This window comes from Halichoerus grypus, chromosome 7 (assembly GCF_964656455.1).
Source record: "Halichoerus grypus chromosome 7, mHalGry1.hap1.1, whole genome shotgun sequence".
Lineage (NCBI taxonomy): Eukaryota > Metazoa > Chordata > Mammalia > Carnivora > Phocidae > Halichoerus > Halichoerus grypus.
The window spans coordinates 126,799,797-126,827,312 of NC_135718.1; the positions used below are offsets into that span (position 1 = coordinate 126,799,797).

Consider the following 27,516-nt stretch of genomic DNA (forward strand, 5'->3'; position numbering starts at 1 on the left):
CTCTGTCATGGCACCCTGTCACAACTATGTGTCAGCCCCATGAGATGATAAATTCCTCCAGTACAGTAGCTAAATTTCAGGTATTCTTTGTATTTCTAGTATAGTGATAGATACATAATATCTGCTCAATAAACGTCTGCTAAATCAATGAATGTACCAAGAGAAAAGATCATGTCACTAGAAATTAGCACCCAAAGAATTAACTGCCAGAGACTAGCACAATATGATTAACTCTCTCTTGTAGAGCTCTCTCATGTTCTTACTATTTCATATCAGCAAAAAGACTTACTGTGATCTTTGTGCCATGAGCAACTCATTTTTTGCAAATTCAAAGTCTTTTGGACCCTCGATTGTAAGAGTATCTCTACCGGATGGTCTTTTTCCTTTCTGGACTTCTACTGGATGATTAAATCTAAAATAATGATCTCCACCAAGAATCACCCGATCACCCTAAAGCACACAAAAAATTTACTACTTGAGGTAAGTCTGAACCAAAAACTTATATGGGACAAATAATTAAGTTCAGCAATTCAATACAGTCTAAGATTAGTAATAATAAACATAAAAATCATAGCAACTAACATTTATTAAATACTTTCTATATGTCAATCACTATGTTAAACACTTTACATATATGTGATCTCATTTATGTCTCACAACAACCCAGTGAGATAGTACTATTATCTCGATTTGAGGAATGAGGAAGTTAAAGAGCACAGAGCTTAATAATAACAATAAGCATTCACTGAGCTTACAATTTGCAGACATTGTGTTAAGAACTGTAGATGGATTATTTCATTTAATCCTCTGCTGCCCCCAAAAGGTAGGATATATATGAAGTGACCAACTGTCTTGGTTTGCCTGCAACAGACTGGTTTATGCCTGTTCTCTCAATGTAATTTTTTTTTAAGTTTTATTTATTTAAGTAATCTCTACACCCAACATGGGGCTCAAACTCAGGACCCCAAGATCAAGAGTTACGTGCTCTTCCAACTGAGCCAGCCAGGTGCCCCTCTCCCAATGTAATTATTAAAAATGCTCTCAACAGTGTCCTGACTTCAGTGATATACAATCACCCTAATTAAATAACCTTTTTCAAAAGTCATATAGCAAATAACCAGGGCTTACTTCCAAAGCTCAGCTCTTTACTGGACACATAATGGTGCTGTCAGTAGTCAGCTCTTCAGGTACTGGTTTATAGTGATTTAACTTTTATCTTTGCACAAATGAAGGCAATTAATAAATTAATAGAAAAGAGAATTTTAGAACTGGAAAGTCCTTAATCTAGTTCACTACCTTATCGTACAGAGGAGAAAACTGGGACTCACATAAATTAAACAACTTGCCCAAAGTCAAATAATTTGTTAGATTTCAGCACTGGCTAACTTACATGATGTAATACTGTGGATTCCAAAATATGTTTTCCATTTATATATGTCTTTGCTTCTCCAACTGGGATGATACTCACTATTCCATCAAAATTTTTTATAGTACTGTTAAGATAAGAAGTACATTGTTATAATTACAGGACAGATGAAAAAGAAAAAGGCAATACAAGATAATCCTGCTTGGATTATTTCTTTGGTGTTGCTTCATATCAATTTGTGACAAAAATAACTTAAAATTATTTTATTTTGCTCCAACTACATTTTGAAGTTTTGGCAAAAAAGCCTGAGCAATCCCATCCATCAGTGCTGGGAAGAATTTTCATTGTATGTATTTTAACCATAACTACTTTAAAAAAAAATACCGACCCTCTCCCCAAAAATAAAATAAAATGAAATAAGTTCAAGGAAAAAACATTAGAATATTGACAATGGTTACATATGAATGAAACACTTTTAAGTGTTTTATTTCTCTAATTTCTGGTTTTATGTATGAGTTTTAAAGATGAAAAGAAACAAACATTTTCCTCTTATGAAAAGTAGGGTAATACAGAAGAAAGAAAAGCATGGAGATAAAAACACACTCCTTAGTCATCTAATTAACTAGACCCTGACACTATGGAAAATCAGCTATAAATGTTACATATTCCTTTGAGTCTTTTTATTTGGAGAATAGGAAAGACACTCCAAAGTCCAATTCATCTTTGGATTAACTTGACAGAGAGGGAAAAGTCTGCAGCAAAACCTGAGTCCTAACCCAAAACCTCTAGCTGTTGATTAGGCTCTAAGATCTATAATTAAAGAATAACAGTTCAGTTGTAGCACCTAGAGAAAAGAGTCTGGAAGGAATAGCTCACCCCTCAGCAGTATGTCCCTCCCACCAGTCTAGTGTTTTAACCAGGTAAAGGTTTCAACAGGATCTACTTGTTCTGATTCCTTCTCTCTCCTAGGTCTTTCAAAATTCCTTGGCCTGGCATCCTGAAACCTCCACAATCTGGCTTCACCACCAACATTCTTTATCCACGATTATTTCCCCATAAGAGCCACATCTTACTCTTTTTTTTTTTAAGATTTTATTTATCTATTTGTCAGAGAGAGAGAGAGAGAGAGCAAGTGAGCACAAGCAGGGGGAGCAGCAGACTTCCTGCTGAGCAAGGAGTCCGATGTGGGACTTGATCCCAGGACCCTGGGATCATGACCTGAGCTAAAGGCAGACGCTTAACTGACGGAGCCACTCGAGTGTCCCAGAACCATATCTTACTCTTAATCATCCATATCAGTACCCTGAATTTGCCTTGACTTCAGCTTCTCTCTTTTGAGTCATTTCTCCAACATAGGAAGAATGTTACCTCATCTTTCAAGGCCCAACTTAAATGCTAGAAGCTTATCTTTTTGGCTCAAGCAAGAAGTGGATTTTACTTCTAAGCATTAAGAAGGCAAGTCCCATGTAACATTAATATACATTGATAGGTACTGAAGTTCTTTTATTCATTAAGCCCCCATGTGCCAGATAGGTCTCAGCAATGAACATGGACATGAAACCAACGCTCATGAAGTTCATGGTGTAGTAAGACAATAGTGATAAGTGTACTAAAAGGGGAAATGCAGAGTGCCAGGCAAGCAGAGGACTTCCTACTCCCCTACTGGACTCCTAACACTTTGGGATTATGTTATGTATCTTTGTCACTGGTGTAAATAATACTACACTTATTTGTTATAGAAAACAGTTAACTAATAGAAGAACAAAAGGACCTGAAGAAGAAGATTTGTATACCAGATATAAAGACATTATAAAGCTCAAATAATTAAGACTATGGAGTACTAGTGAGAAGAAAAAGACTTTGTTTTTGGTAATTTTTTGTATGAACACTTCAGATCACAAAAGAGGCAATATACTATTTAATATATGATATTAGCAGAATTGGTTATTCACATGAGAAATAAATGAATTCAGACCCCTACTTCACACCAAACAAAAAATTCTAGACTACTTAAGGGCTTAAATGTGAAAACAAAACTTCAAAACATGTAGAAGAAAAGTTAGGAGAGGGGCGTCTGGGTGGCTCAGTCAGTTAAGCAACTGCCTTCAGCTCAGGTCATGATCCCAGAGTCCTGGGATTGAACCCCACATCGGGCTCCCTGCTCAGCGGGGAGTCTGCTTCTCCCTCTACCCTTCCCCCCTTCTTGTGATCTCTCTCTCTCTCTCCCTCTCTCTAATAAATAAATAAAATCTTTAAAAAAGAAAAACAGAAATGAAAAGTTAGGAGAACATCTCTATGACCTCAATATAGAAAGGATTTCTTAAACAAGACCACAATTGTTGTAATGGAAAAAGATTGAGGCTGTGTACTACAATAAAACAAAGAGCTTTGAATCAATCATAAGGCACCAAAGAGAGTGAAAAGATAAGCCACACACTGGAAAAAAGACTATTGCAACAAATAAAACAAAGGCTTGGCAATCAGAATATATAAAGAACTCTTATAAATTACTAAGAAAAAAACAAACAATCCAACTGAAACATGGACAAAAGACATGAACAGGCAAGTCCTAGAAGAGCAAACTAAAATGACCAATAAATACATGAAGAGATTATTAGTCAAAGAAACGCAAAATGAATCCACAATGAGATAACATATCAGGTTCACTAGACTGGCATAAATTCAAGTCTGCCAGTACCAAGTGTTGACAAGGATGTGGAGTAATAGACACTCTCAATGGTGTGGAAGTAAAAATTCATAATCATTTTGGAAAACAATGTGAAGTTACCAAGTGAAGTTGAATAAGACATACCCTACAATCTAATATCTCAAGTATTTTTAGATATAATTTAAGAGTGTTTCCCAAACTTTAAAAATTATTATTATAGCATAATTAGAAAATCGTAATATTTATACAGCAGATTGTGGTCAATAGAAAGGTTGCTCACAGTTAGACATGACTAGTCTGGTAGGTAAGGCCTCCTAAGTTCCTACTGGCTAACCATTAAGGGCTCATATCTCAGTTTATCATCTGGGAAACTCACTCTAGAGAAACTCTTCACATTTGTACCAAGAGATACGTATAAGAATATGCATAGCAATATTGTGATAGCAAAAAATTAGGAACAACCCAAATGTCTATCAAGAGACAGACTGTAATAATTTAAAGGTAGATAAATGCACACAATAAGATACTTCACAGCAGTAAAAATAAAAGAACATCAAAATGAATGAATCTTGAAAACAACATGAAGCCAAAGCAGTTTGCATAAACTATCATCCCAACAATATGTATATAATCATTCAATTCATACGAACAAAATTCACATGAAACAAAAAAATTTTAAATTTGTCAATCCAACCAAAAATCCTGCCATATAAGATGGATAGAAGTTTAATTTCTTGCCAATGATTATAATTCCAAGAAATGATCCCTCAACCAACAGATCACATACACCAAAACAGAAATAGAGAGCATTACATTCTACCTCATATTGACAGTAATTAACCTATCTTCCTTACAAAACACTCAGACTGTCTGTTTTTCTTGGCTAAAAGATGCATTGGAAGGATTATACCAAAGACTCAGTATAAATGAATGCCTCATGTGAAGGAAACCATACATATCAAGATACAGAAGCCTACTAAAAAAAATGAACAGGAACCTTTTTATTTTTAGAAGAATAACATACCAATGATCATCAGCAATAAGCACCCCAGATAACTGAATATCATGGCTTGAGTTTGGTTTATACTTTCCAACTGTCGTCGTTCCTTCTTTTATCATATATAATAGCATCTCTGATAGCTGAGGATCTTCATTGAGATTGACAAGGTTTGGCAAATGGTTGTCGATTTGAAATGTAATTCCTGCTTTCTAGTGGAAGTCAGAAAATAAATTAACCTTAACAAAAAGCAGCAAATTATTAAATCCACCTAAAATAAATGGTCTACCTTAAACATTAAAATCACTGTGTGTGAAGTCTCAATAAAGGTTTCTTAGAATCTCTCTTTCATGATTTCCCCATGACTGTCACCATCATACTTCTTAGACTTTTAAGCTATGTTGCCCTTTCTTTGACCTTCACAATCCGTCACCCTCAAACTGTGCCTTTTCTTACTGATGGTCTTTAGAATGGATCAGTTCCTTTTGTTGCATCTTTGCTGCCCTCACCTTAGTTCAGACCCTTATTACCTCATACTTGAACTACTGCAGCAGCTGCCTGATTGCCCTGTCAACAATTTATCGTTTTCAGTTCATCTTACATCCTACACCAAATCAATTCTCCTGAAAGGGTATTCTCAAAATGTCAACTCCCCGGTCAAACATTTTCAATCACTTCTCTCTTCCTACAAGATAAAACTCAAATCACTTAGCCTGAAAATCAATAAACTAAACATAACACGCCCTGCCCATTTTATCTCTGTACGACCGTATACAAACTGCCACTCCAATGAATCTGATCCGCACACCTTCTTCCGAGCACACCTTAAACTTCTGCACCTTTACTCTCAGACAATTTTCCTTTCCTAGAATGCACTCTTCCTTTTTTCTACCTATCAAAATCTTACCCAGGTTTCAAAGCCAAATCTTCAAAACTCAAATCTCACCTCTTCGTGAGGCTGGACTCACCATTCCCAAGGAATATTCCCCCTTCCTCTCAATTCTTATAGTACTCTACCTACCAGTCATTCGAAATATTTCCTTTACTGCCAATACCTTTGCTCTTGACCCAAGCTCTCCAATCTCTTTTAGAACCTCATTCCATTAAGGAGTTTTGATTCCTATCAAAAAGTTTAAGTGTCTTCCATCCTTTAAAGAAACAAAACCAAAATGAACAAAACAAAACTTCCCCACGATCTCACCGCCCCTTTCTCTGACTTCTCACTAGAGGTTTTCAGAGTTTACATGTATGGCTCTATCTCCTTAGTCACTCCTCAACCCACTGTCATCTGGCTTCTTTCACCACTACGATGACTTCATAATTTCACAATGCAATGCGCACATCTCAGAAACCTGGGCATCATTCTTGACTTTTCCATTTTCTTAACATACACACACATCCAAAAACACCCTCTGAGCCTATCAATTTTAACTCCTTTCACTCTTTTGAATCCAACTCCTCCACTAGCCATTCCCACTGCCATTGCCTTACTCAAGCTCTCACCACCTCTGGCCTTCGCCGTGGCAAAGCCTCCTAGATGAATAACCTTCCCAGCCAGCATCAGTCTTTCCTCCCTCAAATCCACCATTACCAGAAGAATCTGTTTAAAACACAAGTCTGCTCATGTCACTTCCTTTCCATTTAAAACCCTTCAGTGGCTCCCAGTCACCTAAATTTAAGTTCCTCACTATGTCATGATCTGAATCTTGCATCTCTCTCCAGTCCAATCTCTGTCACCAGCATTACTATACAAGTTCTGAATTCTGTGGACATCCAAGCTGTGCTGTCCCTTCATGCTTCTGAACATGGGATTCCTTGCTTAGAAATCTTGACTTCAGTAGCATAACAAAATCTCGCTTAGTTGTCCCTTTCTCTTTGAAGTCCTCCTTAATAACCATCCTCATTGAAGTTAATTACTCCCTCCTGTCTCCTGCTTCTCTTCCTTTTACATGGTTTTCATTGCCTTAGGCTGAACCATATTGGACTCCTGGTGTTCAACCATTTCTTACCTAAAAAATGGCAGCATCATATGGTTCAACCTAGTCAAGTCACACTGCATTTCAGTCATCTATTTACATTGTAAACCTCCCTTTAGATTACATGCTCTTTGAGGGCCAAAACTACATTTTATTCACCTTGGCTTCCCCCATGCCTGGCACAGAAAAAACATTTAATATTTGTTGAACCAAAGTGAATAGAATTAGATGGTTTGTTTATATTTTAACTTTCCAACATAGCTATGGGCTCTAAGTATATTAGAATCTTGACCTCAACACTTCTTTATACTATTTCTCTTTATGGTATTGCTTGGCATAGAGTCAGTATGCAAGGAGTATTTGAGAAATTAGATTTACATATTTACTGTCATCTTTATTTAATTTTTAAATCAGTTTAGAGAGTTGAAATGATACCTGTAACTCCTTTGTTTCTTGAAGTTTTCTTCTTTCAGCTTGTTCAAATTTTTCTTTCCATGCTCTTTCCAAAGACAAACAAAATAATAGAGTTAAAAATATCCAGATGCATAAGATTGAGAATTAAAGACAATCAATAAAGATTAAGAAACCACTTAGGAATATTTAAAATATGATAGTCTGGGGATGGACTGCTCTATTCATACAGGAAGTACGAAAACAGAGCCACAGATCCCTCCTAAAGTCCTCCCTCTCCACCAATCCCAGCCCCACCAGTCCAATGATTCCAGGCAACACATTGACATCTAAAATACTGACTATATTCCACCTTTGCATTTCTGCCATGTCTCTCTCCTGTTGATGCAGTTTCATTCTTAAGGATGTTATTTCTTGCCGGCACAGCCTATATCTTTCAGGGTCAATATTTTGACTGTTTCTTTGAGCAGCTTTTAGCTTTTCGATTTCCGCTTTCAACTCTAAATATTTGTAAAAAGATGCATGATTAATAACATTTGATATATAATCATTACCACAGTAGGCATAATCTTCCAATCTTATTTCAAGTTTTAAATATTACTAAATAAAATAGAATATTTACAGAAATCAATTTTACTTTACTTACATTACCTATTCATTTCTATTTAGTCTTAACCTGAAAAAGTGCTCCCATCTTTATGAATTTCCCCCCTCATAAGTAGTATGGCCATATAATGTATTGTTCAAAGTGGGACACTTTTGAGAAGCACATTATTAATCACACTGATGCAGCAGACATAAACCAGGATTGTCCCAAGGCAAACCTTACTTATAAAGACATGTTGGATAAAAATCAAAGATTTTTCAAGCTGGAGTTCAGAAGACTTATTTTTAATGAAAATAGCCCTATTTGTGAAAGAGAGGGGACTCCAAAAGGGAGACGATGGACTATGATACAGCCAATTCGTTCTTCTCTGGCCTGCTTGTCTGAAGACCATTCGTCCTCTGCTGCTCAAAAGGGCCAGAGGACAAAGGACTATGTGCAAATCTTTGCACATATGCAAAGAGAAAACTGCTCAAATCAAGGTTCCTTGCAGTTACTCAAGTCCATCCTACGCAGGTGATTCCCAAGATATACACAGAAAGTAGTACTGAGCATAAATGAAGTTAGGCCTATGCTAAAAACTTAAGCCTTTAGATCACTGTCCTTTAGATCAATGAACTAAGCAAGAGTAGAGCTGATAAACAGAATGACAATGGAGGAAAGGTCATAAGAGGAAAAGGCTACACACATCTATGACTCAGTCTGTAAGATTATTTTTCTATGCTTGCTATTTCCCCTTTACCTACTCTCTATTTTCTGTCTTTTTCTGCTTGTTTTCCCCTTCCTAATTCTCCTTCCCATCGTCCTTCCATCTCTCTTCCACCATCATTGTAGAATGATGACTAGTATCTATTATAAGTAGGTATGAAAGAAAAATCTTTAATTTTCTTAAATTGCGAATTTTCATGACTGAAATTAATATTTGAGATTTAACTGTTACAAAATAATTAAAATGTTTAGAAAAATCTTCACCTCTAATTAACTTAGCGTTCATATCTTCATTTACTTTGGCGATATTGACTATCATACGGGCTTGGCTGGCATATCTCAGTGTGCTTAATGTTTCTTCAATGTTGTTGGCAGCAGGACTGATGGTAGCGATCATTGCAGTTTTTGAATTTCCACCCAGACTTTCTTTTAACAGCCTTCAAGGAAAAGAAGTTATAATTAGACTTTGTGTCTACAACAACCTAATAGCAGTAATTATGTAGAAAGCACAAAACAAATTAATAGGGTATATAATACAGTATTATACTCTTCACTCACATACCATTCAGGACTTTTTATTTATTTTAAGTAAGCTCTACACCCAATGTGGGGCTTGAATTCATGATCAAGAGTCACATGCTCTACGGACTGAGCCAGCCATGCACACCACCATTCAGAACTTTCGTGGTATTTGTACTTATTTTTAGATCTCATGAATACTTTGTTTTGTCTTATACTTTTTATATTGTTTCATGAAACAGTAACTGAACCAAAGATTTAAAATATGGTTAACCATCAGATATTTAGTAAGATACCACTTCCCACTCCCCAGACTAGACTGGGAGCTACTTCAGGAAAGAAACTATGTGTGTTAGTCATCTTGTATTTCCAGTGCTACCACAACCTTTAGGGACAGGTGCTCAATAAATACTGAAAAGGATGAATGGGCATATAAACAAAAATTTTGTTTTCTACAATATGCAGAAGCCTTCTTTTAGAGGAAAAAAGATAGAATGAGACTAAAACACCTATCTTTATTAACACAGAATGAATTTCACTCTTCCTAGCTTTCAAAAGGCACCAAGAAAAAAATCAGATTTTTCCTTAAATGTTTTCAGGTGACAACTACATTCCTATAAACCAATTATAAAGACATATAGTGGTTGGGAGGGCCTGGGTGGCTCAGTTGGTTAACCGTTGACTCTTGATTTCGGCTCAGGTCATGATCTCAGGGTCCTGAGATCGAGCCCCGCATCAGGGCTATCAAGTAGAGATGCAGCCCTTATGAGAATTATATATTAATAGCTTATCACAATTGGATATTAAATCTATACAGATGTAATTTGAATGTAATGTATCTGATTAATGAAAACATATTCATTAACAAAAATACTTATTGAACACTTAAATACTAGTCAGTGGGTGCCACACAAAATGATTTCACTTTACACACATAGCAACATGTTTGGTGGTATCATATATGCTCAAACATTAAGCACTAAAAACATTAAGTATAGTACTAATTGCTTACACTAATACAGCACATACTATGTATTAAAAGTATTATAGTTACTTAATCTTCACTATAACCCTAAAAGGTAGGTATTGTTATTATCCTCATATTACAGATGAAGAAAGAGACTAGAGCATTGAGTGATTTGCCGAAGTCGCAGAGCTTATAGGATGCAGAGCCACGATTCAGATCCACATAGTTTGACTCTAGAATTCACACTACTAACCACTTGTTCTCTGTCCCAAGGCTATATGAAGTCAGTCTATTGTGCTTCTCCCCATAGTATTCAGTACATTTTATACAATTCTTTGTACTTCAAAAGATACTTGCCATGTAAGAACAGATTCACGGTAAGGAATAAAACCTCTCTTTCGGTTTGCTTGTTCAGAAAGTGCAGATATAACCTTTCCCAATGTGAGCAAGGACTTGTTAATACTCACACCTTCCTGTACACAAGATAAAAACATCTAATTTAAAATAACTGCTCAGCAATACATTTATTTCACAAAATATATTCCTTCCCTTATATAATTACTGAGTAAATATTTTCTTCCATAAACTACCAACTTTCTTACAACTCAAAATTTACTAATTTTCTTTGAAAAGTAAACATAACGAAAAAGTAAAGATCTCTCTTTAAACCACAGCAATGCAGTCTATAAACTACAGATAGAGTTTTTGTTTTTGTTTGTTGTTGTTAAATATAGTTTGCAATCTCCTAAAATAATGCCCTAGGGAATAAGTCTTATTAAAATGAGAAAAGCCTCATTTTCTTAAAAAAATATTTTCTTTTAAGTAATCTCTACACCTGGCATCAGTTCGAACTCACAATCTCAAGATCAAGAATCACATGCTCCACTGACTGAGCCAGCCAGGCACCCCCGAAAAGCCTCATATTTACCTTCAGTCGATCTCCACTAGTTCGAGCTGTGGAGCAGCGCTCACTGCCCGCCAGATCTATCAGGTTTATCCGACTCGTTATTCTGTGATCATGTTCCTCCCCTTCCACAGATTCCGTCTGCAGCAAAAGGACATTAATATAATATGTCATAAGTTTGTCCATGACTTGCTATCGATGTAAGTCTTGAAAGGGAAAGTTATACAAGATTACAAACCACTCATTTATTTTTGAAACTATCCCTTCACAAATGTGTGATCATTTATAATTTATAATAAACATTAGAGAATAGGGGTGCCTGGGTGGCTCAGTCGGTTAAGCATCTGGCTTCAGCTCAGGTCATGATCTCAGGGTCCTGGGATCGAGCCCCGCATCAGGCTCCCCCTGCTTGTGCTCTCTCTCTCTCTCTCTCTGTGTCCAATAAATAAATAAACTCTTTAAAAAAATAAAAATAAAAAAATAAACATTCAAGAATACATGGAGCAATGCTTGCATTATGCCAAAATAAATAACTTTAAAGAGATAAAAACTCACAACTACCCAATTATATTAAGGAAACAACCATAAATAGAGCAAAAGCTTAGTGTACAAAGGTGTTATTTATCTCAGCATGAGAGGAGCAATTAATACTTATTAATAATAAAAATATTTAATTTATTTAAGTAATCTCGCCACCTAACATGGGGTTCGAACTCCATGACCCCAAGATCAAGAATCACATGTTCTTCAGACTGAGCCAGCCAGGCACCCCAAAGGAGCGAGGTATTTAAAAGCAACATAAATGGCCCACAGTAGAGGAACTGGAGTAGTCCATGGAATATACAGCTATGAAAAATGATTATTTGGCGAAGAATTTTAATGGCATAAAATTATTGAAGATTTTGTAAATTTGCTTAAGTGTGATTGTAAAACAACTAAAATATTGTACACCAAAATATTTAGAGGGGCTTTGAGTAGTGGAACCTATGGCTGAATTTTTAAAAATCTTTGACTTTCTGATATGTTTTTCCAAATACTGTACAATTACCATGTATTGAAAACATATCATACATTAATGTTATTATCATATTAATATCAATGATATAATAAATTAATAATCATATATTATTGAGTTTTCAAACAGTAAAAAAAAAAAAAAAAAAATACTGCCAAATATACCAAAAGTCATTCAGTTACTATGTACACTAAAATCCAATTATGTTATATGTTTATGTTATCATACTCTTACTCTTAAAATAATCAAGAAAAAGAATACCTTGGTCTGGGTCATCACCAGGGTGAAAACTGAATGCGATCGGGAGCTTTTATCATTCATACCAGTAGCAGCAGTCGCTCTTTGTTTATTTCCCAATTCTAGCCAACTCTTACAAGAAAGAAGAGAGGGAGGTCAGAACTGCCAACTAAAATTTATTGGAACAAATTAAGAAACAACAAAGTTAAGCATGTTTGGCAACATATACACACTTTATAATCTGTTTATGAAATGAAATTAATAAATGTTTGTCATTTAATAATTTGTATTCCCATTGTCAGTTTTGCTTCCATCACAGATATCTGAATCAGGAAATTACACCTCTAAAAGACTATTTCAATAACACTAAGCTGCTATGATAGTCAATTTTTATTTTTACTTCAGAAGAGTAATTCCTTTCATTGAAGTTTAATAAACAAAATCAGCTCATAATGAATTAATAAGATTAACCTTTTATTTATGCAAGTAGCAATTAAGGAGAAATATTCTTATGAATACTTATGATTATGATCTTTCTATCTAATGGAAGGAAGATAAAATATAATCAATCTTACCTGGATATCAGAGTAAGAACTGACAACATTCCTATTTTTAAAAAGGAAAAAGACAAAATTGTTTTTACTGATAATTACACTTTTATTCTCATAAAATAATAATACTCTTTCAATTACATAATTACTCTCTGAAGACCACAATTGAATAATTCATAGATTATACTGACTCTCAACAGAATCTTTCACTATCTCCATTCTTAAAGGGTAGAAAATGTTTTAATTTTACCAAAAAGTATGTCTTTTATTAATGAAGCAGTTTAGCTCTTAACATATTCAAGTCTAAATCATGAGACCAAAACATATACTTGACATATGTAGGGGTGGGTATGCTAGTATGTATGGGTCTCAACATAATCCCAGATTTATTGAATGGAGCTAAATCCATACCTAACCACTTTCCCTTTCCTTTAAGAAAGCATTTGGAGTGTTGAAAGATGAAGTAAATGACTCTTAGCATGTTTCACACTCTCAACACTAAACTCATTTTAGCACCTTCTCCCCTCTTCAGCTTAAAATAATAGATATAAAAAGCAGCTCGAGAGGGAAGGCTTAACTTAATGGGGAAAGGGGATAAAAGGGAGAAAAATCAAATATTTCACACACAGTATAACTCAGGCACTTTACAGGTGCTGTGAAAGATATAAACAAATACAAAAACAAGCAGCTAACACTCTAGTTGGAAAGAGAGGAAAAATTAATTGAATACTATTAAGGATAGGAGGTTAAATAAGTATCCAGGCTTTCAAAGTTGGGGAGGCAAATGAGAACAACATTCATTCTATTCATTACTTTTCTCCTCCTTGCTTTTGCTGAGCCAAACACTTACATTGACAAAGCTTCAACATATGGTCCAGAGACAGGATGCTCCCTTACTCTCAGCTAATAGAAGCAAACATTAGCATTATTAAGGGCATAACAAATATTTCATATAAACACAATTTTAAATGATCTTTTCTTCTATATTTGGAGTTTAAGGCAAAGAGATTTGCCTTTACCTGACCCAGAGATAAATATAAAAGTTCTCACAAACACAAATCTGTAAAGCATTGACACTGCTTCAGGATCACAAACTTTTCACAATATGCCACAGTTCACCGCAGCATCAAATATCTTACTAGTTCCTATTCTTAAGACATGCAGTAGCCATTATCTCTAGGCTTTTAAATATTAGCTCTCCAAAATATATTCAGTAAATTTCAGACAGTTAAAATTTTTTCCAGTTTTACATTGTATGTTTTAAACTTTGTAACTAGAAATTTAAAACACTTTTAAGTCAAAGAAGAAAATGCCAAGTTTAAAAAAAGAAAAAATTTTTTTAAGATTTTATCTATTTATTTGACAGAGAGAGACACAGCGAGAGAGGGAACACAAGCAGGGGGAGTGGGAGAGGGAGAAGCAGGCTTCCCGCCGAGCAGGGAGCCCGATGTGGGGCTCGATCCCAGGACCCTGGGATCAAGACCAGAGCCGAAGGCAGACGCTTAACGACTGAGCCACCCAGGCGCCCCCCACCCTGAGTTTAAGATTCTTGATGTTACAACAGTAAGCCATGTGATTTTTGGTTTTCTTTTTTTAAAGATTTTATTTATTTATTTTACAGAGAGAGACACGGCGAGAGAGGGAACACAAGCAGGGGGAGTGGGAGAGGGAGAAGCAGGTTCCCCACCGAGCAAGGAGCCTGACATGGGGCTCGATCCCAGGACCCCGGGATCATGACCCGAGCCTAAGGCAGATGCTTAATGACTGAGCCACCCAGGCGCCCAGCCACATGATTTTGAATAAGTCAAGTGACCTCTTTAGATTTTAGTTTCTTGCTCTCCAATGTCCTTTTCAAAATTAAAAATTTTACATCCTTTTAAAGGAAGTACTCTACTTATTTGAGAGAGAGCATGCAAGCAGCGGGGAGGGAGGATGCAAAGGGAGAGAGAGAATCTCCAGCAGACTCTCTGCTGCGCTCAGTGCAGAGCCCGATGAAGGGCTCAATCCCACAACCATGAGATCATGACCTGAATCAAAATCAGGAGTCGGAGGCTTAACCAACTGAGCCACCCAGGTGCCACCAAAATTTTACATTTTGATAGCAGTTTTTAAAAAAGATTATGTAGGGGCACGTGGGTGGCTCGGTCGGTTAAGCGTCTGCCTCCAGCTCGGGGCATGATCCCAGGGTCCTGGGATCGAGCCCCATATCGGGCTTCCTGCTCAGCAGGAAGCCTGCTTCTCCCTATCCCACTTCGCCTGCTTGTGTTCCCTCTCACGCTGTCTTTCTGTCAAATAAATAAATAAAATCTTAAAAAAAAAAAGATTATGTATTTGTGGAACTTCCTATTTCACAGAAAATATTATGTACAAGATACCAATTTACTAAATAATCTATTAAGATACATATTCTATAATAACAATACAGTTTTTAAACTTCTACTGTTTTTTGGCTTTAGGGATTTAGTGTTTGATTTAAGTGGTCCAACTAAATCTTGAAACAAATATTTTATCTTTAATTTTGATACAATATTTGATTTAAAAGAGGCTAAATTTAATAATTAATTTAATTTCCGCTAACAATAATGTTTAGCTTATTTACTATTTATTTACTCATTTAGACTGTAGATCCCAAGCATTTGCTATCATATAATAGCAATTTTATTTATTTTTTTTAAAGATTTTATTTATTGGGGTGCCTGGGTGGCTCAGATGGTTAAGCAACTGCCTTCGGCTCAGGTCATGATCCCAGGGTCCTGGGATTGAGCCTCGCATTGGGATCCCTGCTCAGTGGGGAATCTGCTTCTCCCTCTTCTGCTCCCTGCTTGTGCGTGCTCTCTCTGTCAAATAAATAAGGATTTATTTCAGAGAGAGAGGGAGAGCACAGAGGGAGAGTAAGAAGCAGACTCCCCACTGAGCAGAGAGCCTGATGCGGAACTCGATCCCAGGACCCCGAGATCACGATCCGAGCCGAAGGCAGACGCTTAACTGGCTGAGCCACTCAGGTGCCCCTAATAGCAATTTTAGTAAAATTGCAAGCCATATAGATCATCTTGAGAACTAGTATAACTATATGCATTCATAAAAACAAATTAAAAACAAATCATAAATTGTTTTAATCTTACTGGTTGCTTTCTCTGCCCGTTTTCGCCTTTACAAACCAGAAGGTCATGAATTTTTTCATTATATACTTCAAAAAAGCTCATTTCAAGGTGGTAGCTGACCTAGTAGGAGGAATAGAAACACAGCATGCAACTTATTTTAAAAATCCTTGCATTTTTTGCAAATTATATATCTGATAAGGTTCTAGGATCCAGAATATATAAAGGACTGTTACAACTCAACAGCAAAAAAAACAAACAACCCAATTTAAAAACGGGCAAAGGACTTGAACAGATATTTCTCCAAAGAAGATAAGTTCTACTTACTAGGATCTCTCAAATATTCAACTGTGCAGTCACTACCTTAGTCTAGCCCCTTGTCATGCCTTCCTTACACAGTTTACAAGTCCCACAACTGGTCTCTTTGCATCCAGTTCTACTTCCTTTCAATCCATTCTCCACACTGCAGCCAGAGCTATATTTTTTTTTAAAGAGCAAAGATGATCACTTGACTTCCCTGCTTAAAATCCTTCCATAGCTTTCTAGATTCCTGGAAGCAGGGGTCATAAAGTCCTTCACAAGCTGAGTTCTGCCTGCCTCTCTGGTTTCATCTTTTGTCACCCTCCACTCTCAAATTCCATGCTTAAAGCAAAGTAAACAATTTATAGATTCCCAAAGGCTCCCCACATTCTTGCTTTCAAAGCTTTGCACATGCTGCTCCCACTGCCTAGAATGTCCTTCCGCCTCTTCACCAAGCTAATAACTGCTATGTTTCCTTCAAAAATAAGCTCAGTTGTCCCTCATCTAAGAAAACCTGGCTCCCTGTAATCTTATATATTCTCAAAGCGCACTGTTCTTACTCTATCATAGTATTTATTTTAATTTATTTAGCAGTAAGTTGATTGTACTTGGCTATTTACTGATTCATTCCTCCATTATACTCTCCTAACGACAGGGACTGGGTCTTTTAACTCCATATTCCCAAATCTTGCACAGTATTTCCCCAATTTCCCTTATCATAAGAATCACTAGGGGGAAAATACGAAAACTATAAATTCCCAGCTGTAGCCCAGATCAACTAAATCAGAATCTCCAGGAGAGATTTTTTTTTTAGCAAGTGTATACACACACACACACACACACAATCAAACACACACACGAAAAACTGCCCCAACACATTTCTGGTAATTCTTATGATCAAGCAAATTTGGGGAAAAGTGATCTACTGCTCGGCAAACAGCGGATGCCCAGTAAATACTGGCTGCATGTACGAAGGAATAAGAGAAAAGGGAAGCCAGTACAGATTTTTCAGGGGTAGGGCAGCGTAAAGAGCATGGCTTTCGAAGCTGAATCTAGGTTCAAACTTCAGCTTCACTACTCTCTGCTTCATGTTGTTCTGACGTTTATGTCTACTGTCCTTAGTTAGGTCTGTGTACCCACCTGACTACAAACATGTAACGGTACATCACTGCCACATTATAAGCCACTACACATACATAAAAGTAATAAAGCCGAAAAAGCTAGAGAAGACAGAAGAGATGATCCTTCTATCACTGCCCAACAAGGAGAATTTATTCTGAAATTTTGAATCTCCAACCTCTCCTCCATACCACTGTTCCACAGGAGAACGACCTAGAACTTAAAATTACATCTTCCATGATTTCTTTAGTGGTGTTGACTCTGATTTTAATTTGACTGTTTCCTAGTCTAATATGAAGGCTTACAGATGAGAACATACCTCTTGAGTTTGTTTTTTGGCTACTTGAGCAAAAAGATCTTCACAAAACCTTGGAATTATTCCTGGTTCTTCACTAAGTCCCATCATCCTGGAAAATGCATAATGAATGGCAGGGGTGGGGGGGTTGATAAAACTAATTAGTTTTTTAAAAATTCTCTTTGGGGAAATGGGTTGGGGGAGTGAATGGGAAGCAAGCTAATTAAACTGTGTTATTAATATCTAATAACCTAAGCTCTGAAGTCAGATCTTCCTGAGTTCAAATCTTGATCTCAGCACTTATTAGCTCTGTGACCTTAAACAAGATACTTAACCCCAGTAAACCTCAATTTCCTCTTCTATAAAATGGGAATAAATAAGAGGTATCTAATTCAGAGAGTTGTGAGAAAGTACAAGCAGAGTCTTTAATATATATATACCATTTATTAGATGACTACTTTTAATTCTCACAATAATATTTACAAAATAAGCTCTCCAGGCTTGGGTTTACACAAGACATATTATGTACAATAAAATGGGCCAATGACACTTACAAAGTAAACAGTATCTCCTGCATACGCGGAAGCTCAGAGGTTAAGTAACGTGCCCAAGTTTGCACAGAACCAGGATATAAAATGGATGAGATTTGAGCCCAGATCTGTGTGGTTTCAAAACTACATTCTTTCTATCAAAACTACATTGTTTCTCACCAAAGACTGAAACATTCTCAGTAACTGTACTTGGAATAACACTTACGTATATGATTTTCCAGAGCCGGTCTGACCATAAGCGAAGAGACAGGTATTATAGCCTTCAAAGGCACGCTCTAGGAGGGGTTCTGCTAGCGTCTCATAAACAGTCGTCTGGCTAGCATAGTTGGGATGGCAGTCATCAAAAGACCAGAATGCAACATCATAAATAAAATTATAAACTTGTTTCATGTCAGGATGTTCCACAGCTATTTCTTCCCCATTCATGAAGACCACCTGGGATGCTTTTTCAACCTTCTCTCTTTACAAAGAAGCACAGAGAAAAATATAAAGTTACCGTGATTATTTTGAGTATTATTCCATAGAATATAATAAGAACCTCAAAACTAGTTAAATACAACATTCCTCCAGAGCAAGATAATTCTTTAGTTTTATGTGGAAAATGTAGACCAGCTAACGTAATTATAGTGGGTTTCCAAATATAGATTTCCTACAGCTCCAGTGCCACCACTTAAAGGGAAAATGGAGTCCCAGATCTGTTGTCTGAAAAATCATTCTACTTTTACAGGATTTTCCATCTTCTTCCTTTTTCTCTTGAGCTCTCCCTTCGCCCATCCCACCTACTATAATCTACCTATACTCTTCAGTCCAAATCTGGAGACTTTTTAATATATTTTAAAGATGTTTCAGAGGTGCAGATCTATATAAACCTGACATGAAATGCAAATATAATTTCAACAAACTCAGTTAAATATAAGTCTCAATCATAAATCTCTTTGGGCTACTGCCTACTGTTACCGTTAATCCAAAGGTCCCTCCGTTAGATTATCTCCCTTAAAGTCATGGATTTTCAGGTGCACCCTTCTTCCAGCTCAGACTTAGGTAGAAATCTTTCACTTACTTTACATCTGCAGAAAAATATTATCACCTTGTCTGGCCCAGATATCCCTTTTTGCCCCCAACTCTGTTTTAGATCAGAATTTATTCTGGAATCCACCTGCCTCTTCAGTGTGACAAGTGCCCCGCCACCCCTGTTATCAGCCCAGTTTGCATGGCTTGTCTGATGAGTCTCAACTCAGGTACTTGGTTCCTTTCTAAGTTCTCTTCAGGGTAGTCATCCATCGTGGGGTTTATTCCTACCAGCTCTGTTCTTTCTGTTGCCTCTTGCCCTATCATGATCCTTGAGGCCTGTCTTTGAGGTTTCCCCATTCTCTCCAGCCAACTCACCCTCAGTTCTCTCACTTATCACTAACCCCACATCTTCACGAACAGCCTTTAAAGCACTGTATAACTTACCTTTACTGACCCTTTAGGTTTAAACTAAGGGTTCCTTCCCCCACGGCAGCAGTCACCATATACTCTCACATCTTGCTTAGATATACAACAGAGTTAACAACTACTAACTCTGAAGTTTTTTCGCAGTCACCCCACAAAACATTCAAAAATAATTAGATGCCACATTCACATTTTGTCATGTCCATCTTTCTCAGCCCTACCTGTAATCTGTGACTATCTCACCCACAATCACTTTGGAGAGAGATTTTTTACCATCAACATCAAATCTAATAAAGCACTGCATTTATAACTACTATATATCAGTGATGACAATGAGGATGATACTACGCTGGATGGAGTTTTGGAAGGACCTCTTTGGGGAATAAGTGACCTAACAAGTGCTCTTTTTAAGGGAAACACAGAGGAGCCCGCCATACATTGCAGATTTGAAAGCAGACTGCATTATAGACTTAAGTCATTCTGACGTTTTCAAAGCAGCAGATCTAAAGAAATTTACATTTGCAAAAGATGCTGATTTCAATGTTTTAATTTTACACCCAATCATCAAAAATAATGAGGGTTCTACAACTAAACCTAAAATTTCTCCCTACATAGAAATGCCACCACCAAGCTTGAAGATGCATGAATGCACTCACTTTCCACAGGCAGAGTGGAATTAGACACATCGCATGTCAGTAGTTTGGCCTTAGATTTTAAAAGGTGTAACATACCTCTTGCTGAAAGGCCTCACACGTACTGCCACTGTCACTTGACTGTTCTCTACTTTTAAGGGGTCTCTTTCTATCGAGGTGTTCCGACCTGTTGTTTCCTCTTCAAGAAGGAGTGTATTTTCTTGTGACCTTTCCTTTTCATTTGCTAGAAGAGAACTTCTTGGCTTTTGTTTAACTTGGAGGCTAGGCACCCTATTTTTCAGTATCGATGCAGCTGGGCTCGTAAGCTGTGGCGTGCCACACTTCGGTGTCCATTTGTGTCCTACAATGTACTTTGTAGGTGTTCTTTTTTCTAAGCTTCCAAATTTATTTGAATTTTTTGCCATATCCTTCCCAATACTTCTATGATGCAAGTTTCCTGTTCCTGGCACTTTGATGTTCAACTTGCTCTGAAGAGGCTTTGTTGCCAAGTGTCCGGATGGAACAACTTTAGTCTGACTCTGGGCGTCAGTGGGTGCTCTATTACTTAAGTATTTAAGTGCGACATGTTCATTTGCCTCAAGGAGGGCAGAAAACGTTTCTTTGTGTTTTTCATCAGCCATCATTTCAATGTCTTTTCGGTCTTTGGCTAAAGGTCCAAAAGATGCAACAGAAGAGTCTTTACCATTATTTACAATTGTTACCTTTCTCCTCATTTCCAGGGAAGCACAATCATTTTCTGTTGGGCTTCCCACATTCTGTGTTGTTTTCCACTTTTTCACACAATCTGTTTGAGCTGTTTTCCGCTTTTCCACAGAATCTGTTTGAGCTGTTTTCCACTTTTCCACAGACTCTGTTTTAGCACGACGTTGTAACGTAAGACGTGTTTCTGCAGTTTTTTCAGTTGAGTCCCCCAACTCACTGCCACGCAAAGATGATTCTTTGTTCCTTGTAACTCTTCTCTGAAGTGCCAATCTACCAGCAGGGTCAGGGGTAAGAGGTACCTCTCCTGTTTTTTTACAGGCAGAAATCACATAAGTACTATTTATGTCTCTGATTTTATTTGCAGATCTCAATAACGGATCATCATTTTCACATTCTGACATACCCGAATTCAAATGCAGCTTACGTCTGCTACTATGGGTGAGGACATTCAGTGATGAACTCTTTTGGGAAGAAGGTATACCAAGGATATCCCTGTTATTTCTATTATGTGCGGTGTATACTGACATTGTGGCAGGAAGTTGTTTTAAAAAAGAATGTTGGTGAAGAACCGAAGCTCTTCTTTAGACGTTCATTTGACTTCCAGCCATATCTTATGTATCAGTTTCCAATTATCTGCTAAACTGTAAAAAAAAAAAAAAAATTATATTGTAAGACTATAAACAGGCATTAAAAAATATGAGAACCTTCCATTGTGAAAGTAACTTCCCAGAGGAATGAATACGTTAGAATAAATCACAATCTCCTCCTCAGATACTGTTCCCAAGCAGCTTCAGACAAATCTCTGCCTTCAAAGAGCTTATAATAATTATGCAACAAATATTTACTGAGTCCCTATTATGTGCCAGGCCCTCTGATAGATACTATGGATTTCAAAGACAAGACCTTGTTCCCATTTTCTTAGTCTAGAAGGAATACATGGATTTCCATTATATCAGGACAAAGAGGCCCAGTGACTTAAAAGATATAAATAGTGCATGTCAAAGAAGATATTCGAATGGCCAATAAGCACCTAAGAAGATGCTCAACATCACTAATCATTAGGGAAATGCAAATCAAAACTACAATGAGATACCACATCACACCCATTATGATGGCTACGAACAAAAAAGCAAGTGCTGGCGAGGACGTGGAGAAATTGGTACCCTTGAGCACTACTGGCGGAAATGTAAAATGGCACAGCCACTGTGGAAAATAGTATGGAAGTTCCTCAAAAACACTAAAAATAGAATTACCATATGACCTAGAAATTCTACTTCTGGATTATCTAACCAAAAGAATTAAAAGCAGGGTCTTGAAGAGACCATTGTACGCTCATGTTCATAGCAGCATTATTCGCTATAGCTAAAACATGGAAGCAACCCAAGTGTCCGTGGACTGATGAATGGCTTACCAAAATGTGGTATTTACACACCATGAAATATTATGCAGCCTTATAAAGAAATTCTGCAATATGCTACAACATGGATGAATCTTGAAGACATAATGCTAAGTGAAATAAGTCAGTCACAAAAAGACAAATATTGTATGATTCCACTCATATGAGGTACTTGGAGTAGTTAAAATCATAAAGACAGAAAGTATAATGGTGGTTGCCAGGGGCTGAGGCCAGGGGAAAATGAGGAGTTATTGTTTAGTAAGTACAGAGTTTCAGATTTACAAGATGACAAAGGATTATGGGGATGGATGGTAGTAATGTCTGCACAACAATGTGAATGTATTTAAGGATATACACTTTAAAATGTATACGTAAAAACAGATAAGATAATACATGTTATGTGTATTTTAACACAATCAGGAAAAGAGGGGGAGGAAGGAGGGGGAGGAGGAATGTGCATGTCAGCAAAGATTTTTATTTAGTACTCCCTGTTTGCAGATTAGGAGAGGGACTAACAGAAACCCTGGCACCTAAATCAGAGACTGGATAAAGCATTTGGTAATACCTGTTGAATGTATGTTAAATACAGGAATGCCTCGTGGAGATTAGTTTGAGAGGGGTCACAAAACAGAGTATTCCCAAATAAATACCATAGACAATAACTACAATAAGTAAATTAATTGCTTCTGTTGAGAAAAATTATGCAGGATTAGATAAGTAGACAGCTTGCCCTGTAGCAATTAGACAACAAAGTAGACAGGTGTGTATATAAATATGTCAACAATATCTATCCAGCATTAATGGTTTAAAAGAAAAAGAACAGCAGTGACAGCTAAAAGGTCTGGCTTCTAGTCAACTCTGCGCCAAACTGGTAATATTGATGTAAACAAGTCTTTAAATTTGCATGCCTGGTTCTAACTTGTAAAATGACACTTGCTCAAACTATTCCATAGATACTGCTATGCAGGAATATAATAGAAGTTAACTTTTAAGTAATTTAAAGTTCCAAATAAGTAATAATCATTACCACCACCACCACCCCCCCCAAAAAAAAGAAAAAAAAAATCGTCAGGATATAAGCACCTGCCCTCAACCTTTTAACTAAAAATATAGAATGTTCCTATTACGGAAATAAATTTAAAGGCAAGAAAAGATTCTGGAAATTCTACCGCAGCTAAAAACTATTTGCTACTTACACAAACAGATAGGGCTTTTTGTTTGGGAAGTTTCGCTACCGGAGTTTAAAGGAGTGAAATGAATAGAAAGAAGGAAATTAAGTCACAACCAGAACCAAAAGATCCCCGTGGATGGGTTCTCAGCTAGTCACTCCGAGGGCTGGGACGGCGAGTGTACCTCTTAATGCCAAACGACTGGGCGAGCCTTTCAGTGGGTGAGGCTGAGGGCCGAGGGGCCCTGAAGTCCAGCTTCCCAGTCCCCGCAGAGGCGCCGCCCGCGCGCGTTCTCCGGGGACCCCTTCGCCGCCAACCGGGATTTCGGGGCCGGTGGGGGACCCCGCGCTAAGGCCTCCGCTCGCACCTCAGCGGTCGCCGGTAAAAAAGCCGCCCGCACGCCCCCACAGCACAGATTCTTCGCCCCTCTGCAGGGTTCCCCACTCTCGAAGACCTCCTGGAAGATGTCCACACCACTCACAACCTCCACCGCCGGCTTCCTCTGAGGCCGCAATTTGAATGGGCGCCCTGCTTTCTGATTGGCTGCTGGACGTCGCGTCGAGCGCCACGCCCTCGCCTCCTCCCGCCCCCAGGAAGTGCCGGTCGTTGGGTAGCAAAGATTCTAAACCCCAGACCCGCCCCCCATCTCCTAGGCAACGGGGCCCGCCCCTCCCCGGGCTCCGCTAAGTCTTGGGGCTTGGGCCCTTTTAAATCCGACCCCTTGGGGCTGGATTCTGAGTCGGCACAGGGCAGCCGCTAAGATGAATTTTTATTTTTTATTTTTTTTAAAGATTTTATTTATTTATTTATTTGTTTGTTTGTTTGACAGAGACAGAGATAGCGAGAGCAGGAACACAAGCAGCGGGAGTGGGAGAGGGAGAGCAGGCTTCCCGCGGAGCAGGGAGCCTGATATGGGACTGGATCCCAGGACCCTGGGATCATGACCCTCTGAGGCCAAGGCAGACGCTTAACGACGGAGCCACTCAGGCGCCCCGCTAAGATGAATTTTAAATAAGAAGAGTGTCAGTGACACTTTTGTCAACCCTCAGTCTAAAAAAAATCATGGTGTACCCACCTTACAATGAAGTTATAAAAATGGCTATTTGTCCTCAAGCTAAGCATAATAATTAACGCGATTCTAGTATTTCCTATGCAAAGCGTGGAGATAGAAAGTGTACTAAATGTCGTACATGGAATTTTTTCATTTAATCCTAAAAATTTTATGAGGCAAATATTAATATTATCCCCAGTTTCCAGGTGAAGTTTAGAGTTAAACTTGTGAAAAAGCAACCAGCAAGTGGTATAACTAGAATTCCGAAGCCACTGTCATAAGATTACTCAGTTTCAATATATATTCCAATAAGACTTTGAAACACAAAAAAAAGTAGCAAAAATACATTCTGAAATATAACGAGATCAATGAGAGACTCTAGTCAAACAGATGTTATAAGGCAACAGTATTTTTATTTTAATTTTCTTTTTGTTTAATTTTTTAATTTTTTAATTTTTTTGAGCAACAGTATTTTTTTAATTTTTTTAAAGATTTTATTTATTTGTCAGAGAGAGAGCGCACAAGGCGGGGGGGTGGGGAAGCGGCAGGCAGAGGGAGAAGGAGGCTCCCCACTGAGCAAGGAGCCCGATGTGGGACTTGATTCCAGGACCCTGGGATCATGACCTGAGCTGAAGGCAGATGCTTCACGGACTGAGCCACCCAGGTGGCCCAAGCAACAGTATTTTTTAGAGGGCAAAAAGTGCAGGTAATGGTAATGTATTCAATAGGATAGAAGGGAAACCAGAAGTGGCTCCAACTATATAGAAAAACTGAATGGATGATAAAGGACTTATTCTAAAACTCACTCTAAAAATCATTCCAAAATTAACGAAGATTAAGTTATAGAGAAACCATCAGAAAAAAGAATATTATTTATCAGGTCTACGGGAAAAAAGTCATTCCGTTTATAAGCAAAAGATATGGCAAAGGGAAAGACTGACAATCTCAAATACATAAAAATTTTAAACATGTATAATTGAAAGTAATAATGAAATGATAAAATATAAGCTAACAAGAAAAATATATTATGACAGATGCAAACATTTATTTCAATTTTACAAAGAAAATAAGTTTATAAGTAGAATAAGAAAATAAACAATATAAAAATGGGCAATGGGGGGCGCCTGGGTGGCTCAGTCGTCAAGCGTCTGCCTTCGGCTCAGGTCATGATCCCAGGGTCCTGTGATCGAGCCCCGCATCCGGCTCCCTGCTCACCGGGAAGCCTGCTTCTCCCTCTCCCACTCCCCCTGCTTCACGGACTGAGCCACCCAGGTGGCCCAAGCAACGCCCTGCTTTCGCTGTCTCTCTCTGTCAAATAAATAAAATCTTTAAAAAAAAAAAAAAGGGCAATGGTATTTCACACACAAAAGAATCAACCTACACACAAAAATAATTCATTTAAAAATAGAACGTAAACACCCAATCATTAAATGCAAGTGTAAAAAAAATAGGTACAAGTAAAAAAAAATGTTTTTTACATTTCAGTGCTGGTGATTTTGCATCAAAATTAAATGTATAGGGGCATCTGGCTGGCTCAGTTGGTAGAGCATGCAACTCCTGACCTTGGGGTCATGAGTTCGAGCCCCACGTTGGGTAGTTGGGTATAGAGATTACTTTAAAAAATAATACAATCTACGGGCGCCTGGGTGACTCAGTCAGTTAAGCATTTGCCTTCGGCTCAGGTCATGATCCCAGAGTCCTGGGATGGAGCCCCAGGGCAGGCTCCCTGTCAGGGAGTCTGCTTCTCCTTCTGCCCCTCCCCTTGCTTGTGCTCTCCTCTCTCTCTCAAATAAATGAAATCTTTTTTTTTTTTTAAGAGATTTTATTTATTTATTTGACAGAGAGAGTACACGCACGAATGGGGGAGCGACAGGCAGAGGGAGAGGGAGAAGCAGGCTCCCCCCTGAGCAGGGAGCCCGATGCGGGGCTCGATCCCAGGACCCCGGGATCATGACCTGAGCCGAAGGCAGACGCTTAACCGACTGAGCCACCCAGGCGCCCCTCAAATAAATGAAATCTTAACAAATAATAATAAAATCTTTTTTTTTTTTTAGCTTTTGGGCAGGGGGGAGAGGCAGATGGAGAGAGAGAATGTTTAGCAGGCTCCATGCCCAGTGCAGAGCCCAATTCGGGGCTCTATCTCACGACCCTAAGATCATAACCTGAGCCAAAATCACCAGTCAAGCACTTAACTGAGCCACTCAGGCACCCCAAAAATAAAATATTTTTTATTTTTAAAGATTTTATTTATTTATTTGACAGAGAGAGACACAGCGAGAGAGGGAACACAAGCAGGGGGAGTGGGAGAGGGAGAAGCAGGCTTCCCGCGGAGCAGGGAGCCCCATGTGGGGCTCGATCCCAGGACCCTGAGATCATGACCTGAGCCGAAGGCAGACGCCCAACGACTGAGCCCAAAAATAAAATCTTTTTTTTTTTTTTTTTTTTTTTTTTTTTTTTATTTTTTTTTTAAAGATTTTATTTATTTATTTGAGAGAGAGAGAAAGCACATGAGAGGGGGGAGGGTCAGAGGGAGAAGCAGGCTCCCTGCCGAGCAGGGAGCCCGATGCGGGACTCGATCCAGGGACTCCAGAATCATGACCTGAGCCGAAGGCAGTCGCTTAACCAACTGAGCCACCCAGGCGCCCCCCAAAAATAAAATCTTAAAAAAAATTTAGAAGTATACATTTCTAGTGACAGAAATTGGTATGCTTCTTGAAGGCAGGGACCATATCTGTTCACAGTGTATCCCTAGTGCTTAATATAAAGCTTGATACATAGTAGATGCTTAATAAATATCTGTTGTGTAAATCACAAATCCTTCTAGA

The 27,516-nt window shown here is 38.0% G+C and overlaps 1 protein-coding gene across 1 annotated transcript in view; it reads right to left on the reverse strand.

Annotated features, from left to right (window-relative positions):
- KIF14 (kinesin family member 14) overlaps positions 1-21,839 on the reverse strand; it is a 53,842-nt gene extending 32,003 nt beyond the window's left edge. Inside the window, exons 1-15 of the mRNA XM_036086683.2 lie at positions 20,452-21,839; positions 18,492-18,746; positions 17,760-17,847; positions 16,046-16,144; positions 13,774-13,826; positions 12,948-12,978; positions 12,397-12,504; positions 11,145-11,261; positions 10,574-10,689; positions 8,995-9,167; positions 7,771-7,918; positions 7,443-7,506; positions 5,059-5,243; positions 1,391-1,493; positions 290-450 (exon numbers count right to left, since the gene is read on the reverse strand). Coding sequence (XP_035942576.2) covers positions 290-450; positions 1,391-1,493; positions 5,059-5,243; positions 7,443-7,506; positions 7,771-7,918; positions 8,995-9,167; positions 10,574-10,689; positions 11,145-11,261; positions 12,397-12,504; positions 12,948-12,978; positions 13,774-13,826; positions 16,046-16,144; positions 17,760-17,847; positions 18,492-18,746; positions 20,452-21,602 — 2,852 coding nt within the window. The 5' untranslated portion in view covers positions 21,603-21,839. The remainder of the gene's footprint in view (positions 1-289; positions 451-1,390; positions 1,494-5,058; positions 5,244-7,442; positions 7,507-7,770; positions 7,919-8,994; positions 9,168-10,573; positions 10,690-11,144; positions 11,262-12,396; positions 12,505-12,947; positions 12,979-13,773; positions 13,827-16,045; positions 16,145-17,759; positions 17,848-18,491; positions 18,747-20,451) is intronic.
- Positions 21,840-27,516: the final 5,677 nt, after the last annotated feature.